This window comes from Pavona decussata, unplaced genomic scaffold (genome assembly GCF_977016875.1).
Source record: "Pavona decussata unplaced genomic scaffold, jaPavDecu1.1 SCAFFOLD_52, whole genome shotgun sequence".
Taxonomy (NCBI): domain Eukaryota; kingdom Metazoa; phylum Cnidaria; class Anthozoa; order Scleractinia; family Agariciidae; genus Pavona; species Pavona decussata.
This window is the reverse complement of record NW_028145474.1, coordinates 269,620-288,795: the sequence shown is the minus strand read 5'-3', so window position 1 is coordinate 288,795 and position 19,176 is coordinate 269,620. Positions and strand designations below refer to the sequence as shown.

General features: G+C 38.9%; 1 protein-coding gene across 2 annotated transcripts in view; it reads left to right on the top strand.

Annotated features, from left to right (window-relative positions):
- Window positions 1-17,171, top strand: part of LOC146480748 (structural maintenance of chromosomes flexible hinge domain-containing protein 1-like) — a 44,921-nt gene extending 27,750 nt beyond the window's left edge. For both annotated transcript variants that reach the window (XM_085109091.1, XM_085109092.1), the window contains 20 exons: window positions 414-539; window positions 1,211-1,290; window positions 1,744-1,815; window positions 2,573-2,658; window positions 2,985-3,106; window positions 3,960-4,021; window positions 5,123-5,210; window positions 5,952-6,083; window positions 7,036-7,321; window positions 8,269-8,388; window positions 9,695-9,780; window positions 10,325-10,447; window positions 10,525-10,626; window positions 11,430-11,518; window positions 12,558-12,667; window positions 13,100-13,170; window positions 13,923-13,986; window positions 14,345-14,452; window positions 14,575-14,636; window positions 15,037-17,171. In XM_085109091.1, coding sequence (XP_084965217.1) covers window positions 414-539; window positions 1,211-1,290; window positions 1,744-1,815; window positions 2,573-2,658; window positions 2,985-3,106; window positions 3,960-4,021; window positions 5,123-5,210; window positions 5,952-6,083; window positions 7,036-7,321; window positions 8,269-8,388; window positions 9,695-9,780; window positions 10,325-10,447; window positions 10,525-10,626; window positions 11,430-11,518; window positions 12,558-12,667; window positions 13,100-13,170; window positions 13,923-13,986; window positions 14,345-14,452; window positions 14,575-14,636; window positions 15,037-15,393 — 2,346 coding nt within the window. In that variant the 3' untranslated portion in view covers window positions 15,394-17,171. The remainder of the gene's footprint in view (window positions 1-413; window positions 540-1,210; window positions 1,291-1,743; window positions 1,816-2,572; window positions 2,659-2,984; window positions 3,107-3,959; window positions 4,022-5,122; window positions 5,211-5,951; window positions 6,084-7,035; window positions 7,322-8,268; window positions 8,389-9,694; window positions 9,781-10,324; window positions 10,448-10,524; window positions 10,627-11,429; window positions 11,519-12,557; window positions 12,668-13,099; window positions 13,171-13,922; window positions 13,987-14,344; window positions 14,453-14,574; window positions 14,637-15,036) is intronic.
- Window positions 17,172-19,176: the final 2,005 nt, after the last annotated feature.

The following is a 19,176-nucleotide window of genomic DNA, read 5'->3' as shown; positions in this document are numbered from 1 at the left end:
AAATGTCTAAATTGTAAATTTTAGTTCGAAAAGTAGAAATGACATTCAAGTGTGCTAAAAATAAGATATGATGATCGTCTGTTTTCCCTTTAAAATTTCCCGCTTGCTGCCATTTTGGATTTTATGAGGTAATACGGTTGCCGCTATTGTCAGTGAGCGGAAATTGTTTTGTGTGTAACAATTTAACAACCTATTACGTCATGAAATCCAATATAGTGGCGCCCGGGAAATTTAAAAGCAAAAATAAGCTATAATCAAATCCTGTTTTGTCCCACACAGAAATATTATTTCCATGTTTTCCAACAAAATGTAAAATAAGATTGTAGTTTCAACAATTTAACATTAACTTATTTCAACAGTGGAGGTTTCCTTTAAGATAAACTGGGTGAGTTTTCTCTTGTTACCTTTTACAGCCACTTTCAGTGTATAATGATACCAGAATGCCACTCCCCATCACGGTTCAACTGTGCGATAAGCTTGGAAACCCTTCAGCTGAGGCTAATGTTAAGGTGGTCCTTAACTCCGATAGAGGACTTAAGGTGAGAAATTAAATGAGCCCTTTCAGTACTTGAATATGAATATATGAAACATATATTTGAACTGCGGGTGGAAGATTAAATAGAAGAAAGATCCTCGCAGTTATTTACAGAACTTAAGTAGTTGCGAAAAAAAGCCTGAAACCTTCTTTTCGCAATGCAACTACTTAAGTTGCATAAATAACTGCGAGGATCTTTCTTCTATTTCACCTTTCAGTACTCTTGGTAGAAATCAGAAATTTCTGTATTGTCCTCCTCTGCGGGAAAGGAGTGATAAAATTTTATGTTGATGTATTTTTGTTGCATTCAAATTACTTATCGTTTGTCAGACCTGATCAGCCAGATAGAATTAGCCAGATTTTAATAACTCAGCTTGAAAATAGAACAGAAGTTGTGTCACAGGTGTCTTTGTAAGCACGTTGTTTCCTTTAAAGTTGGACAGCCTAAATTATCCAGCAGTATGTTCAGGACTGAAAGATAAAAATTAGTATTGTATTAAAACTTTGTTTTTATGAGTTTACAATTTTGATTTCCGATCATGACCTATTGGTCACTGTTTTACACTCACATTTTGTGATGTCCTGTCATGTTAATGATGGCTTTGAAATAATTTACTTTGTAATGCTGGAGCCAATGGTTGTTTTAAAGCAAGAGATTTGTTTGTTTTTGAACAGTTGACTCCTGCACCAGCTCAGCAAAAGACTGACAACAAAGGCCAAGCTACGTTTGGACACCTCACTGTCAGTGCAACCAGGTACAGCAGTGTCAGAGCTACTGTAAAATATAAGACCTGGGTATACAGTCATTCAAAGTACCTTTGTTAGTGGTCTTTTTTGGTGCTGTTGGGGGGGGGGGTAGATTGGGGGTATTACTGGAGGGAAGTTTGTGTTTACAAAGTTTGTGTTTATTATTTGAGAGATTTAGGGATTATATTCAGGGGGAGGGGAGGTATAGCCTGCGAACACAGACGTATTTCCGGCTGGCGCTTCTCTCGATAAAGAGAAGCAAGAGCCAGAAATACGTCTGTGTTCGCAGGCTAGAGGGGAGGAATTTTACAGTACCTTACAGTCTGCACTTCTGTATCTCATGTAAGCTCATTTTCAAGGAAATCCTTTCCCTGTTTGTTTACTGTTATACACTGTTGAATTAACTGACATTGTTAATGTCCATTAACATCTCATGGGCGAGGTTTGATTTTGATATGCAGGGGAATGTATGGAATACGAATCAAAGCTCTCCTTGGAAGAACAGCGTTAGATGCACCAACAATAAATGTCAGGTGAGTGGTTTATATCTCAAGAATTCTGTTGGAGCCAACTGAAATTGTTGAAAATTATTTCTCAAACTCATTAATAATTCGTCAAGAGAAAACAAAGAAAATCACTACTGTGACCGTGGCTTGGATATGTGATCCTAATTACCATAAAATTTGCGAAGTTTAGCCTTGAATTTCTCCAAGAATTATTGATCATTTGAGAAGCCATATCAAACACTCGAAAGCTTGTTTCATCAGATATCCAAACACCTCGAAGTCATATTAAAATAACTTGGCTGCACCTCGTTTTTTCAACCTACTTCTCAGTGTTTGGATATCTGATGAAACACCCTTTCTCGTATTTGATTTATTACTTATGGGTGGAATAAACATTCTTTGCCTAGATGTGCCATTAGGGCATTTATGTCATTTTGTTAACTTTTGTTATGGTTACTGAATTAATTGGGGGCATTAAATTAGAAGGGATGTTTATTTAAATAAATACATAGTATCATGTCAAGTCAGACTATTTTATAGTTCTGAGATTTCTAGATTTCATAACTTTTTAAAACTTTAACCAGTTTTACATTGTCCATGTTAATATCTGTAAAGTTTTTTGCAATTTGTAACCTTCAATAAAATATTTATCTGTCTTACAATAACTTCAAGTCACTTGGTACACACACGACCCCTCAAGCATGTAATGCTTTTATTCTCATCGTGTTTAAATGAAGGATCTTACTTACTTAGTACTCACTTTGCATTTTTTTTTTTTATTCAGAGTGGAACCAGACCCTTCCAAAGCTGTAAACCTTACTGTCACGTTTGATTCCAAGGCTCCGTGTGTTGTGGGAGAATTGTTACCAAGTTAGTGTGACAGGAATTTGCCTGATTTCCTTTTGTTTCTTCAATATCAATTCCTTGATGTTGTTTTGGGAATCCGGTTGTTCGCCCGACGGTAAATCGCCCGAACTCACGTCAATTTGCCCAATGTTAATAGAACGGAAAACTTAGATTGGGAGAAAAAGCTATAAGATCTACACGTAACAGATCCATGGCCTATTTTCAGCATCGCAACGATCATATGGAATCCACGCTTCATTTACAGCATGTTGTATTGCGTCAGGCGAATCGACGTTAGTTCGGGCGAAACAACCGCAATTCTTGTTTTGACACGCTGTTTGTTGTTACAGCTGTATCGGCCCATGTTGTAGGAGAGGATGATGCAGTGATGAAAGCTGCGAGTGCTAAAGACATCGTATTGAAGATTTGGCACTCAAAAGATGGCCCAGTATCTGATAAACCTCCAGCCAGGGTATGAACTTTCTAATACAGTGGAAGCTCTCGTAAGCGGACACCCTCGGGACGCGAAAAGGTGTCCGTAACTGGAGCTGGCCGCTTACGAGAATGGTTCTCTTAAAGGCCACTTGAGGTGTAAGGGATAGATGGCCGCTTACGGGAGCTTGCCGAGCTAACAATAAACATTGGGAATGCACAAAAATACCACCAAATTAAATATATATTTTTTGTTTTATTGCCTTATGCAATGCCGTGATAATGGCGATAACTGCAATTAATTCACTGTAAAATCTTGTGACGAACAGCGATGTGAGGTTGATTGACTAAAATAAGATTCAGAGGCTAATGGGATTTCCTTTCGGGTGTCCGCTTACGGGAGCTTAAAAACTAGGGAAAAGTCTGAATCGTAACCTCTGAAAGTGTCCGCGGCCGCTTACGGGAATGTCTGCTTACGAGAATGTGTAAATGCAGAGTTTGAATGGGAGTTCAAACGGGGTTTTGTGAAGGCGGTCGGTAGAGCAGTCCGCTTACGAGAGTGTCCGTTAAGAGAGGTTCCACTGTAAGTCCCTTTTATTCTGTTTTTCTAGCAAAGGAGAAGGGGGAGGACTCAAATACGAGACAGACAGGATTGGTTTAATCGAAGAGTCAGTGTTCTCTGGCAATTTTGGTGTTTTTGTTTTGTTTTTTTCATTGAGGGAAGGAAAGGGTGATGTATCAGTCAGTATCATCAGTTATCATTCAAAACCAAGGTTGCAGTTTGTGCCTTTACAGAAAGATGCAAGTTAATGTATGCTCATATTGTAGTATTCATGTGTCCTCACGACAAGCTTGTTGGCATTTACTAATACACTGTTATGATATCTTTAAAGGCCACCACGTTGTACCCTTCAAAGCGAAAGTTGACAGACAAAGAAGGAGAATTCTACTTCAGGTATGACACAGTGAATGGGTTTTTAATAGGGGCGGTGTTACCTATTTGTGATGTTACTTTGAATGGGTAAAAAACACATTTGCATTGACGGAATCGTTAAAATAATGGTTCAGATTTGTTAACAGTAACCCTACTACTACACAGAAACTAGTGTTAGTTATCTTTGGCCGTGGATGGCCAAGATTGAAATGGATTGAAACTTGAAAAAATTGGCCAATTTTGTTCAAGTTCTTCTAGTGTATTTGGAGAAATCGCTAAGAAACTCATTATGTAATATGTCAAACGCGAGGAAGCGTGTTTCCTCCGATTTACAGACACCGAGAAGTAGGTTAGAAAAACGAGGCGCAGCCGAGTTTTTTTAACCAACTTCGAGGTGTTTGGAAATAGGAGGAAACACTCTTTCGAGTGTTTGATATAGCTTCTAACTAACTTGTAACTATTGGTAATTCTTGGAGAAATTCGCAGCAAAAGTTCACAACATTTTATGATAATTTAGATCACATTTCTAAACCTCCTTCACGGTGGTGATTTGCTTTGTTTTGGCTTGATGAATAATTAATGAGTTTGAGAAAGTTTGTTTTTCCCAGGAGAAATCACTTACCTAATATTTTCTTCTCGATGCTCTAGGAGCAATTTGATGTTAGCGAAAAGGCACCTTGTCAATCAAATATTTTAGCAGTTTCGACCAAAACACGGAGAAATCTCCTCAACAGTGCCCCTTTATCCTGTAGAAGCAATCTTTGCAACTTGTTACAAAATTTTTCTTATGACTGCTATGTAATGTTTAGAACACGAGCAGCAGTGTTTTATAGGGATTTAAAACCGCGAGGCGCAGCCGAGTAGTTTTAGACCCGATAAAACACGTGCTGCGAGTTTTTTGAACAGCTTCAAAAACATTCCTGGAAAAGCGTGTGTCAAGAGAGTTCATAACAAAGATGCTTTTGTGAATGTTGAAAATTAACATACGAGAAAAACATTAAACACCGCATACTAATAAGGAGGAGGTTTTATCGGGTTTTAAAACCACTGCACGTGATGTTTTATCGACCATTTGAGTCAATGGGCTTATGAATTATTAATGATTTGTGAAACATTGGACAGGGACCTCAAGGTACCAGATGTATCAGGTGCATATTGCATGGTGGTTCAGTTTGGATCTGTAGGAGCAGTCACACTCTCAAGTAAACCGGTGAGAGCAAATTTATTTTAGTAACCTGGGCCCGGTTGGTCAAAAGCCGGTTAATGCTAATCCACGATATAAAGTCAATGAAGGTTTTCATCTCGCTCAATGAAAATGGTTTTAACGGCTTTTAAGCTAATGGTAAAGAAAAGTCTATATCAAAACTGAGGGGCAAAAATCTTTTTGAAGAACCCTTATTGTTCAGTAATTAAACTTGAATCAAACTTCAAGTTAACTCGGGATTAGCTCAATATGGTATGGTATGGTAACTTTATTTATACACGGTATTTCCTCAAGGTATATTTACATTCAAGTATAGAAAACTAACTACCTAACTAAACTAGAATCTAAGAAAAAATCTAAAATAATAAAGATGAAATTAATCGGGCCTTGAACAACTGTGCCCTGTTGTTCAAGGCCCCTTCAGTTTTGATTTAGACTTTTCTTTACCTTTAGCTTGAAATCCATTAAAACCATTTTTAACGAGCGAGGTGAAAACCTTGGTCAACTTTTAATCGGGGATTAGCGTTAATCGGCTTTCAAACAACCCGGCCCTTGAATTGTACAGTGTTCAGCAATGTGTGCTTCCAGAAAATATCAATACTCAACCCAAGAAAGATCGTTTAAAATTCCAACGGGGAGGGGGGATCTTAAAAGTAAAAATCTAAAGGAAAGTAGGTTTTCCGCACCATGCTAAGGAGAGTAGCCTTTGCTTGATAACAGACGGTACTCATACGCTATCTTTTGCAGCTCACATTCACGGCAAAGGCTGGTCGTCCCGTGAAGCTTGAACCTGAATCAATACCTGCCACTCCAACTGTATCTAATACACAGAGAAATAACAGCCGAATTCTGGTTAAAACTCTCAAGCTACAGCTTAAGGTATTGCAGTGGTTAATTCACTATATATTGGTTGAGGTGTTTCTTCGTAGTACAATGTTTCTGTAGTTATGTTTTGAAGGCGTCAATTTAGCATGGCCTAGACATATCGTTGCTCAAGTACTCTCTCGTTTTTCCCAACCCTCTGTCGTTTTAGGGCATTTTTTTGCACAAATTTGTGAAGCTTTATTTAAATGCTTTGTTAGTTTGTGATAATGTGTGTGAAAATGAGCAAATGCATGTACATCTAAAATTGTGGATAGATGTAATAGACCCTTCTCCGAAATGGCGGCAACAGATTTGAATGAGCTTAAATTGATCTGAATGAAAACTGATAACAGCACTGGAAAGAGCACCTTTACTTTAGTTATAGAGCGGGTAAATCAGGCCAAGACCGGAGGACAAAATAGAACCTTCTCCGAAATGGCGGCCGAAAATTCAAATAAGTTAAAATTAAAAACGTATACCAGCACTAGAAAGAGCACTTTTACTTTAGTAACCCTGCAAAGTTTCAGCATATTAGGTGTTATATCAGCTTAGGAAATGTAAGATGAAATTTGACAAATTTACAGACGTTTGTATGACTGGGGGTATACGTCATACCCCCAGTCATACAAACGTCTGTAATTTTTTGATTTTTCAACTTACATTTTCTCAGCTGATATTACGCCTGATAAGCTGAAACTTTGTAGGGTTACTAAAGTGAAAGTGCTCTTTCTAGTGCTGGTATACGTTTTTAATTTTAACTTATTTGAATTTTCGGCCGCCAGTTTAGAGAAGGGTCTATTTTGTCCGGTCTTGGCCTGTTTTCCTCGCTCTATAACATCCGACCTTCAAACAGTGTGAATGTGGCCATACCCTGCTCTTGTCCCAGACATTAGTGCCCTGCAGCACGTTATACCCAGGCTTTTGAAATCTTTAATACTCCCTTAATAAACAACAATAATCCCACCAGGACAAATTTGATAACCTGACTGGCGAGAACTTGAAAGGAAAAGTAGTTGTCAAAGTGAGCACTCCATCAGAAGGAATAGATGAGATTCCTGCATTGGCTGGTAACGTGTACTCTATGGAGGTACCCCTTGTAAAGGGCGTGGCTACTGTGCAGAACCTCCTTATACAAGAGAACACTGCAGGCAAAGATGGACAAGAGTACCTACTAAACTTCCATACGGACATCCCTGTGAATGCATCACCTCACCCCATACCACCATTTACGCTGGCATTCCTGTTTTATAATGGTGAGATTTCGTTCTCTGAAATGTTTTTGATCTCTTGAAAATCAGCCAATTGTTTTTTCTAAGTGCGCATTCTTTATCCATCTCAGCCCCCCCCCCCCCCCGCCCCACCTGACATTGGAACCCCTCCTTGTTATTATTATTATTATTATTATTATTATTATTATTATTATTATAATTATTATTATTATTTATTATTATTATTATTATTATTATTATTATTATTTAAATAAATAATGAGAACTCTTTATTAACATATTTCAAGCAAATTGCTATTCACAAGTTAAAAGTAGAAAAAAGAACTATTAAAAACTATTTATTTATTATTATTATTATTTATTATTATTATTATTATTAATATTTATTATTATCATTATTATTATTATTATTTATTATTAATATTATTATTATTATTTATTATTTTATTATTATTATTATTATTATTATTATTATTATTATTATTATTATTATTATTTTGTGCTCATTAGTAACCTCGGCTCGGTTGTTCGAAAACCGATTAACGCTAATTCCCCGATTAAAAGTTAACCGAGGTTTTCATTTCGCTCGTTAAAAATGTCTTAGATAGCAAATTTTAAGCTTAGCAGCAAAGAAAATGCTAAGTCAAAAGTGAAGGACAAAAATGTTTTCAAAAAATCTTTATTGGTTAGTAACTAAACTCGAATCAAAGTTCAGGTTAATCCAGGATTAACAACTTTGAACAACTGGGCCCTGCATGGTATATCTCTTTGTGTTCGGTTTTTTTGCGTCTTTTATGTTTGTTTGAAGTTTGCTTTTTGTTTTCCTGAAATGGCCTATTATCTGCTTCGTGAAGGATTACGTTAGGTCAAGCCACTCAAGTGTCGGTACCTCAGTGGACCGATGCTTCTACCGCCTATGTCTATTATTTTCCGATGTTATCGACCAAAAAGATGTGATTTTTTCTTTTCAAGATGTGAGGAAACAGCAGCAGATGGCTCAATTGACAAAAGAGAGGGATCACTTGTTTGAAACAATCCGTACCTACAGACTGCTGTTTGAGACTACACGACAACTTATCAATGAGATGCAAGGTACATGAGTAGATTTTAAACTTAGTTGAGTTTTTACCTTCTTGCCGTTTCAAAAACGTGATCTCTAGCTCGACCAACGCTGCAGGCAGTTTTTTTAGTACATTTCCAAGAAAGCTAGGAAGTTTATGATTGAATTGTCTATTTTTAACTTTAGTTTAAATGTAAATCCATTGTATATTTATTGTAAGATGGGTAAATAAAGCTTGTTATTATAAGTTTATTTTAGCGCTTTCAAAAAGTCTCATTCATTCTTTGATTCATTTTATTTATTTATTTTTTTTAACAGCTTTATTGACCATCACACATGCTAAATACAATAAATTAAACAGCCAGAAAGAAATGAAAAATATGTGCAAAGTGATTTAAAGTGATAAGGTCAAAAGGGCAGGTGCGAACGGGACGCGAGGACCCATGCGAGGCACCTCCCATGATACAAATAATAATTAAAACACGAACAACCAAAAGACGCTAAAAAAACTAGGGATGGCGGGAGCAGGATCGTACGATTGACCAGGTACAGGGATAGAATATGTCAAAGTGATTTTGCAAAAGGTGAAACATGTGCTCAGTAACAAAGTTGCGGAAGGAAGCAGTAGTTGAAAAACTGGTAGGGGGTGATAATTTACAGATATAGTTCCAGAGCTTAACAATACGATTAAAGTAAGAGGCCTGAAAAGTGCTAGTGTTACATACAGGAGTTTTAAGGTTATAAGGATTACTTAGTCTGGTTCGGCCGTGAGAAACAGGAGAAACAAAATCATAAACATTAAGATCAGTAAAACCTTTCCGATATTTGTATAAAAAGACAAGGTTAGACTGATTTTGACTGTAATGCCACCGTCATTGTTCGTGTTTTGGTTTTTAGAGTTAACGAGTTATTGCACTAAAGACAGTTCAGTGTGCTGCAGCTGTTTTTTTTGCCGGATAATGTATGTTGTGGGTTGGACTACGAGGGTATTGCTAACTCCCTGCCAGTCGGCCTTCACGCGTTGTGTAAAGATGGAACATAGCAAATAAGAATCAAACTGGGTTGGAGAAATTTCAAACCAATAACATTTAGAGCAGTTTTCAATTGATTTTGCCTTAATACTCTCTGTCCGTGGTCAGCATAACTTGCGCTACTTTCTCAACACGCGTTTTCCCGCGCTTGACACCGGTTACATGTATCTACTTCGAATTTTGATTGGTTCATTGACATTGTGCTGTTTGCGTCCGTTGTGATTGGCTAGAGTAATTAGTTTGGGTTTGGTTTTATAACACCCTATTGAAATGCGCTGTATATAATGATCATATATCTGCAAACTAGTTTCAGTACACGAAGCTTCTTTACAAGAGCAGAAGTTGAGAGGAGAACTTAGAAAGCAGAACATCCCAGCGAGCAGTTTGGCAACGGTAAGCAGCGACAAAATAGTATCGTTCACATGAAGCACATAACTGTTGGAGAGCACTAAGTTAGTGTAAAATGTCTGTCACATATTTATTTGTTTGTATGTTTGTTTCTCTGTTTCTTCCATCCTTCCCTCCTTTCCGTCATTCATGCAATTGTTAACTTCATTCGCTCACTCTCTTACCGTGTTTCTCATAAATTGTTTATTGATCCAATTCTAAAGCCGCTGTTACACTGGGCAATTTTTCCTGCAACTTGTCTCGCAATTTCGTTGCGCCGTTGCAACACAACTTGCATGGATCGCTGCGTAGTTTAACATACCCTGAAATGAACATGTCTCGCAACGTTTTTGTTGCAGTCACTGTTGCACGAAGTAGAACCGACTTCTACTTCTCGCAACGATTGCAGCAACAAAAAAATTGCGAGACATATTCATTTCAGAGCATGTTACATTAGGCAACGATTCGTGCAACTTGTGTCGCAACAAAATTGCGAGACAAGTTGCAAGTAGTGTAACAGGGCCTTAACGAGTATTTTTCCTGTTTTCAGCCTGCCGCTGTGACGTCATTAATAGATGAAATGTCAAGAAAAAGAGACCAGATTGCCATCACGCCTCGGAGGCAATGTCTGTTACATCCGGGACCCCGTGGAGATACCGGCATTCTGGGAAAGGTTTGTAGAACTTAAAATTTAGCCCTCCCTCCTCTGTACGATGTGGTTACTGACATGTCCTCTCCTCACTCCTGAAGGTAGCTCATTTAGCTCAAGTGGTGGATGATGACGTAGCTCGAGTGTTGTCGTGGCACATGGCTTCTGATATGGACTGCGTTGTTACTCTAACTACTGACAAGGTATAGTATTCTATGCATAGGAATGCCAAGGGAAACATCAAATATTGCCGTTATGGAAACTCGGCCAATTCAGTTGTCTGTTGTGGTCTAACTACCTGGAAGCTAAGTTGAGTTAAAAAAGCACAAAGAAAATTCAAGTTCTCCACAAAACCTCAACTCTTTACCATTTCACGTTGTTCATAGATGGACAAAGAATGCAGAGCCATTGTTTTTGTTTGTTAATCCTTTCCTTTTGTCTCCTGGTATGATGCTTTCAGTGATAGCCTTAGTAGCTAGCACATATGTCCAGGTCGCACTGTGCTCTATTTATTGCACAAGTTATGTTCATACTCATATTCGTGCCCATGAAGGAGCATTCGTTCAGGATCCCATGTTGAAATGGAGTCACTACACGCGGATAGGAGAACTCGAAAACGTTCTTTAAGCTGCAATCCACTTCCACCGCACTGAGCCATTCGCGCAGTTGTATCGTTTCCATTATTACGTTACTGATTCGCCCAGTTGTATCTTTTTTCCCAAGACGCTAAATTCACACTTTATTGCATATCTGGAGACAAGGAAAGCCACTTGTTTCCGCCAATGCAGTAGTATGGTGACTAAATGAAAATCGACGATTATCTGTTGGTTTCCTTTGAATGCAAATGTTTTTCAGGGTGATACCTCAAAAAATCCCAGTCACCAGTTTGCTGTTAAAATCGCAAATGCCCTACCTTAGTTTACCTTTTTGCTGTAATTCTTGAACTTGTCCCCTTCTGGCAGGCTCTGCTGTGCGAAAACTGTAACGTTGGCTGTTTATTCTTCAGGCTAAGCAAGTTTATCGTGATTCAAACGGCCAGCAACAAGTTCTTCCTCTTGACTCCATATTCAGACGGAGTTTACCCGAATGGAACAGGTGTGAAACTCAGACCGTATCATTTCTCCTTACTCATTCACCCACATTTCGTTGAAATTTAGTTAGGAGAACTTGTCGTTACATTAAGGCATTATCCCATAACTGCTGACGGTTGTAAGCCTTTCACAAGATACATGCATACACATATACAAAGTTTATTTCATATTTCCAACATTTACAAATTATATTACATTTGTCGTATATGAGGTCACAAATTGTGCAAAATCACAAATTGGAAATTCCGTTGGAAATATGTTGAATTCTGTACACCAGAATTCTGATGGATAGCCTTGAACCGAACAGAATGGCCCGTCATACAGGAAGAGGCAAGCTAGTCGCTCCTCTTTTCGTCCGCAATAACCATTATGAGAAATTCTGGACTTTTTCCAAGAAATTTCTTCCATCCAGTAATTTCTCTGTCTTAGCGAACGTCCAGTTAAAACTTTCCGCGATCTCTGGGTAAATGGCAAACATTGAGGGTCAGTTCAGTATTAAAAGACAGTTTAGACGGTGTTTAAGAAAACCACGTTCTAAGTCATTTTCAATTTTGCCAACAATCATATGTAAACATTGTCTACTGCCGACGATAACAAGAAGGCTTGCATCCCAGACTTGAAAACTATTTATCTACAGTCGACTCCCGATAACTCGAACCCTCGCTAACTCGAACCTCGCGCTAACTCGAACCAATTTTCCTTTCCTTTCAGGTCATTTTCTATATAATTTTACTCTCGATAACACGAACCGTTTTCAATTTCCCTTGAAGGTTCGTGTTATCGGGAGTCGACTGTACTTATAAAAGTAAACCACTTATCAACAGATTTGGAGGCCCACTGATTGATCTTAAGCCGGAGCCTAAGTTAGACTCTGTTTAAATAACTGGCCCTGAAAGTTTTGAAAGAAATGTGATGTTATGTTTTAAACCTGATGAATGTCACTGACTGAAAAAAAGCATACATCTGTCAGTTAAAGTCTTGATTCCTAACACCTGCCCGTTTAACAATGTAATGAGAAATTGATGAACTTTGGGATTTTTTAGAGCTCTTCCACATGTACGAGGAGGCCAGAGTACCTACAGTCCGCCTGGTAACCCTGTGTATGCAAGAGATATGTTGCTGTTCCCTGCTGAAGCTGAAAACTGCAAGCTAGGTAACGCTTACTGTATTTACATGCGATTCCTACAGCGTGTTCACTCAAATGAAAGCTACTGAGCAGTACTTTCCTGTGGTGCTGTTTATTATGCTGTGCAACGTGGTTCTAGCTTTTGAGTCTGTGGATGGAATCCTAAAGTGTGACCATTCAAATGAAAGCTACTGAGCAGTACTTTCCTGTGGTGCTGTTTATTATGCTGTGCAAGGTGGTTCTAGCTTTTGAGTCTGTGGATGGAATCCTAAAGTGTGACCATTCAAATGAAAGCTATGGAACAGAACTTTCCTGTGGTGCTGTTTGTTTTCAAATATTTTTTAAAACGAAATTTGAAAAATTCGAACGCTTTCTGCTCGGGACAAAAGGGAGAGTTTTTTTTCCCCACTTTGTGGTTTAATTGACGTAAGAATGACTCTTGTATTTATTTGTTTGTAGTATTTGGAATGTTGCTCGGTGATACTCTGATCCTAGATGATCTGGACTGTGCGAATAAATACAGACAGGAGGTGAGTGTTGTCAGGTGTATCAAGCTGGACTTGTTCGTCGCAATGCGACGCTTTAAGGACAGTTCCTACTTTGTTACTGCGCATACGTTCTGTGCATCTCGTGATACTCGGGTTTGCTATGGGTGGTGCCTACTAATACAGATATTTTTGCACGGTTTAAAACTATGCGGAGAAAGCAGAACTTAGGAAATGCTCTTGGTATTTAAAAAGAAAATTGGGAGTAACCATGCATTTTTCAGAAAGCTTCAATTTGAAAAACAAATGCCATACATTGCTTTGTATTTTAGCCCTAAAAAATGCGTGGTTACCCCCAATTTTCTTTTTGGGTTCCAATAGCCCCTGCTAAGTTCTGCTTTTCCTGCATAATAATTAACTGCGCAAAAATACCTCTGTATTAGTAGGCACCGTCCTTAATTTCTAGAGCGGTTTCTTTTGTATTTCGCTCTGCTCTGGACACTCTATTAATTAAGCAACACGGTAACGTTAGCAATTTCGCACTCTGTGACGGCCCTATGCCCCACTGGGGGCTCAAAGGACTAAGAGAGAGAGAGAGAGAGAGAAGGAAAAAAAGTCGCAGATTTAACGGCAGGACTGATTTGAGATTAATATTCTGCAGTAAAACCGTATTTAAATTCCTTTAGTATTTTGGTATGTTTTAACTCAGCAACACCTAGATACATAGGGCTGTTTATTTTTGTTTGGACTTTTTACTGTTGTTTGTTTATACATCTGAACGCATTGTTGCTTTGTAGGTTGTGAAGTACACCCACTGTCCAACAATTTTGACGAGAGGTGGAGATCGTATCAGAAGTAACGGTAAGCTAATGCTAAATAGTTGTCTTTCTTTTCCAGGAAGACTTTTTAATCGTCTCCCCTACAAACTGCTTTTTCCCTATCATTTCTTGTTCCTTCATCTCTAAGTTATGTACAACTTACCGCCTTACGAAAGTTGGTAATGCGAGCCCAGCCATGGGGACCCGGAGGCGTGTTCAGTGAAATAGGTTATGTTCCGCAGTCACTGTTAAAATGGTTCATGCAATTAGAGCACAAAGTAACGATTACTCGACAGAGTCGCGCTTAGGTTGTTTTTATCGTTTGTAAGTCGCCGTTTTATGTATATTTTCCACGTCTGAGTTTCTATTTTTTGTTCATCATGGTTTGTTTTCTTGTCAAGGTAAATTCGGTGGACTTCAAAACAAGGCTCCTCCACTGGAAAGGATGCGCGGCGCAGTGTTCGCTGCACCGCTTCCGCTGACCTTTCATACACTTACAACGCAGATCGGTGAGTGGTTTAATAGGAATCTGTCTGAATCTTTATTGTCTTTGTTTTTTGTCAAGTAGAAATATATTTGGGGAAAACCTGTCGCTGCTTATGGTTTGTTGCATCACTTTTTTTTCTCTCAGATCAACTCCAAGCATATAAACAAGCTGTTATTAAGCACACACAAGCTAAGGATGAACTTGCGGTAAGTGGAACTGAGGACCAAGACAAGCTGGTCGGCACCAAATATTTCACTCAGTGAAGACGCGTGTTTCCCTCCCTCGCGTGTTTCCATGCTTGTCATTACTTTCTTGTTTTTATTCTTGCATGTACACCGGTTGCATACTATTGCTGCTCAGTTTGGGATGGTATAAATAATCAATTAACTGAAAAGTTTGAGAAACTCCAAAATCGTGCTGCTAGGTTCATAACAAAATCTAGCCATGACGTTAGTTCTTCTCCTCTTCTGGACATACTTGGGTGGCAAAAGTTGATCTCTTAGTGAAGAAAGCACAAGGCCGCACATGTTCAGTTATTACAAGTCTCGTCGCTCTCGTGTTGCTCTGCCTTAACTCCCCATTGTCCATCCTATTTGTCTTTAACAGCTACAATTACAGCACGGTCAAACAGAGGAGATGAAAGTGAAACACCGCGAGTGTCGAGAGGCAGAAACCCAGTTACGAATGATAGAAGAGCGTCTTGGTATGACACCAACACAGTGCAATATGCCGCCCAGCCCAGCCACTATGCTACTCACAGAAATCAACACTCCTCCTGCCAGAACAGCTACATCTCGTCGCGCACGCGCTGCAGCCGCCGCTAGCGCCTCTCCGGCTTTGTCGTCGGCTCCAGCCGTGAATGGCGCGAACAACACTTCAGCAAACACGACTTCTCCACGAACAAGGCGAGGTGCGCCGATCCCTTCCGAAGACGTACGAAGCAGTAAACGAACGCGAAGATAAAAGGGACAAAAATGAACGCTTTTTATCTTAGATTGAGACTGTTTTACTCGTCGGAGAGTGTTATGGCACTCCAAACCATTTTATGGTCGCTCCACAGTTATTGCACCGCCTAAACCGGCTTTAAATTAACTTGAACATACTTACGCGTATCTTATTGAACACGAAGACGCATTATAAAAAGACTCTTAGTTCCCTTTATTTGGACTATCTGAAACTTGAACTTCTAGCGCTTACTCGCGTAGTTTTTACAACATCTGACCTGAGGAAAGTGTGAATTGGAAGTTTCCTCAACAAGGCAGTGGGTGATGTGTGGTATAGAACAGTTATCGTAATTTTGTATACGATCCTCTTTCAAACAGGAATATTTTGTTGAGGAATATACTATTTTTTTTTTTATCATTCTTCTTGCTGTTTGTCTTGCTGTAATTTTCCGAAGGAGCATTTATAAAGTATTTCATTTGCAACTGATGCTTTTACGTGTCAGAGTTTCAGACTAAAAGACACGGGCGCACATAACATTGCTTGCAGCTTTAAATTATGCCCTGTGTTTACCCCAGAACTCGTTGCTTGTAACAAATTATTATTTCGAAGTGGGACGATGGAGTAGCAGCGAGGATGGAGAATAGCTGAAACATTGTTCCACTCGTTGTTAGAGCGGTTTTGAATTGAGTGTCGAAAAGTGTCGAAAGTAATTTCGCGTTTGCTTTGGTTTTGCATTACCACGCTCTGTGATTGGTTAACAAAACTCGCGCCACTTTCCCAACCAATGGGAATCCAAACCAAAATCAATCGTGTTTTCGCCGCACGCGTTTTCCCGCGCTTGGCGCCAGTTACATGTATTTGCATCGAATTCTGATTGGCTCGTTGTATATTGTATACATCTGTTGCGATTGGCCAGAGAAATTACTTTGGTTTTGGTTTTACGACACTCAATTGGAAACCGCTCTAAGAGACGCTGCAACAATGTTGCGCAAGTGTAAAAATATAGACTGCACAATGTGTCTGGGGCTTGGCATTGTCCTTCTATAGTACGTCTTCGTGATAAAGGTCGCCAAACACGACAGTTCATATTAAGTTCAGTGGTTAGCCAAAAGAAAGCAAAGTGACTTTTTGATTTAGAAGGAAAACAGGTGAGGTATTCGGTTGAAATTCGTGGGAGAACCTGATTGGTTTCCGACTGTTATCGTCTAATCGGAAGTGGCCTGAACATTTAGGTGTTGTTTCGTCGATTTTTCGCTGTAGAATGAACAGATGGTAGATACTTTTAAGTTCTTGCGCTACTGTTTATTCTGCGGTACAAAGTGGTTCTAAATTTTGAGCCCAGCTTAAGTTTGCCCATTCAGGTGGAAGCTACTTAAAAGTAATTTTCATTGCCCCTACCTTTCAGTAGTTTTAAGTTTGTTTGAAAACAACAACAACAAAAGTACGAAGTCTTTTTTTTTCCAGAATCTACCAGAGTGGACAGTGTTAATTTGTTTTGCCTTCTGCGTAGTTTTCTTTTCAAAGCCAAAACCGTGCACTGATTAGTATTTATTATGGTATTTTCTCTTTTCTTTGGCACGTTTACGTTTTAATTCAGCGAGCTTTTTGTAAGGATATTTCGTTATTTAGGCAACGCCGTATTTATTCAAGGACTATATTCGGATTTTTGTTGCCAGTGATATGCGGTACTCTTCTGGTTGTATTTCTGATACATCGCCTTTTGAAACTTGAACCATTAGGAAAAAATATTATTTGATGACTAATTGCTGAATAATAAAAGGAATTTTATGATACAACCTCGTTACGTTGTCATGAAGAACGTTAACCCAGATCCCTTCTGTTTCCGGATTTCACCAACACTACAAGAAAAAAAAACCCACATGCTGTTTTGCACACATTTTTCTCACCTAAGTCCAGGATCAATTTCAAGTAACTTGTGACAGCCGCTCTAAACTAGTACAGTCGGACCTCTATTAAGCGGCCACCTTTCAAGCGGCCACCCTCCATTAAGCGGCCACTTTCCAAAGTCCCGAATTATTATTTTGTCAGTAAAGTGCTGTATTCAATACCTCTATTCAACGGCCAGCCTCTATTAAGCGGCCAGTTTTCAAAGTCCCCAGGGTGGCCGCTTAATAGAGGTCCGACTGTAATTATCAAAGATTAGGGAGTGCCAAGTTGGTGATGGTGTCATCCGGCCTTGCAAAATCTGCGGGGATGTCAGATACGCATCCCAAGATCCATTGATTTGTTAATTGTCCCATACAATCTCGAATCCAAACGCAATTAGGTGTGCGTTCATTCTCCGTCGAACGCAGAACTCATAACTTCCCTAAAATGTCTTTAAGATTGTGTGTTACTCAATCCAGTATATGGGCTATCATGCGCAATTCACACTAGCATAAAGCCCATCGTAACGGTTACGCCAAGAGCGTCCCCAACTAGGTTCTCTGTTTCATTGCAAGAAACTTTACAAACGGTCTGGATAAAAGCAGAAATACTAGAATTCGGAGAAAATTGACAGCTTTGCAAACTCAAAAAAGTTGTCAATTTTCTCCGAAGAAAATTTACCTAATGCGCCTTAACAACAAAAGTACTTCATCTATTGCTCTCAAATTGAAGTAAGGTAAGCACTATAACTCCTCAACTTACCTCAAATTGGACGGGTCAATATATCAGTTAGTACATAGCTGTTTACACACTAGAGAGGCATTATTCGTCCCAGACGAATTAAATCGGGATGGTTTATAAGTTTTTACAGATTCATAATCCCTCTGATTATCCGACGTCGAGATCAGGATAGTTTACGGCGCCGGATAATTCGTCAGAGTGATTTTAGGTTATTCATGATCATATTTTGAGCATAAGTATAAGTATAATAACCTTTATTTACCCTCGGCAGTGTTTATAGCACAAGTGCTAGCGGGGCCGAGCATTGAACTTCACAAAGAAATAATTTCAATTGAAAATAACGTGGTTAAAAACCCCAACTAGCAAGAGGCAGACCAGCTGGCTATTTACAAGCGCGGCCGAGGAATTGAACTCGGGGCTACCGAGAAACAAGTCCAGCTTGCGGTCAGAGCAACAACTGCTGACTTTTAATAGGCCATTTCTGAGTTGCTTTGAACCTCATTATGAAGGCGAGGCTAAGTGCAAAGTTTTTATTATGAAAATTAGTTTTCATTCTTATGCAAACAAAACTGACTTTGAGAATTATGTATTTTTTTTTTTTTTTGAGGATGCCTGTGTCGCTTACTGAAAAATACACCATTCTCATTTATTCACCAGGCTTACAGCGGTTACCAATAACACGCGACCTATCGCCTTCAAAAGACTCCGATAAAGTTGCGTTTTGGTGGACGTCAATCAAAGAAAAGCCGTTCAAATTGTTTTAAATTCTGAGAACATTTCAAGGCGACAGAACGAAGAAATTGACAGTTTTATCCGCTGGCGGATGGTAAACTTTATAAAAGTTGATTTCCAAGGCAGATTATCTATAACATGCGCATTGTTTAGACGAAGCCGTATTTTTTATGAAACATTTGAAATCGCTTCACCTGACAATTAATCAGCGATGCGTGCAAGTGAGCAAATTATCACGTGCAGTGAAAATCGAAATTTTTAATTCAAAAATACCTTTTATTTGCGCTTGGTCTGGCTGGAGAATCAATTTAAACAAAGTTTACCTTCTCTTAGCGAGGTAAAAACTCTTAGTTTCTTGCATATCTTGTCCGAATTCAAAATAATTTCAACGGCTTTTCTTTGATTGACGTCCACCAAAACGCAACTTTATCCGACTCCGTT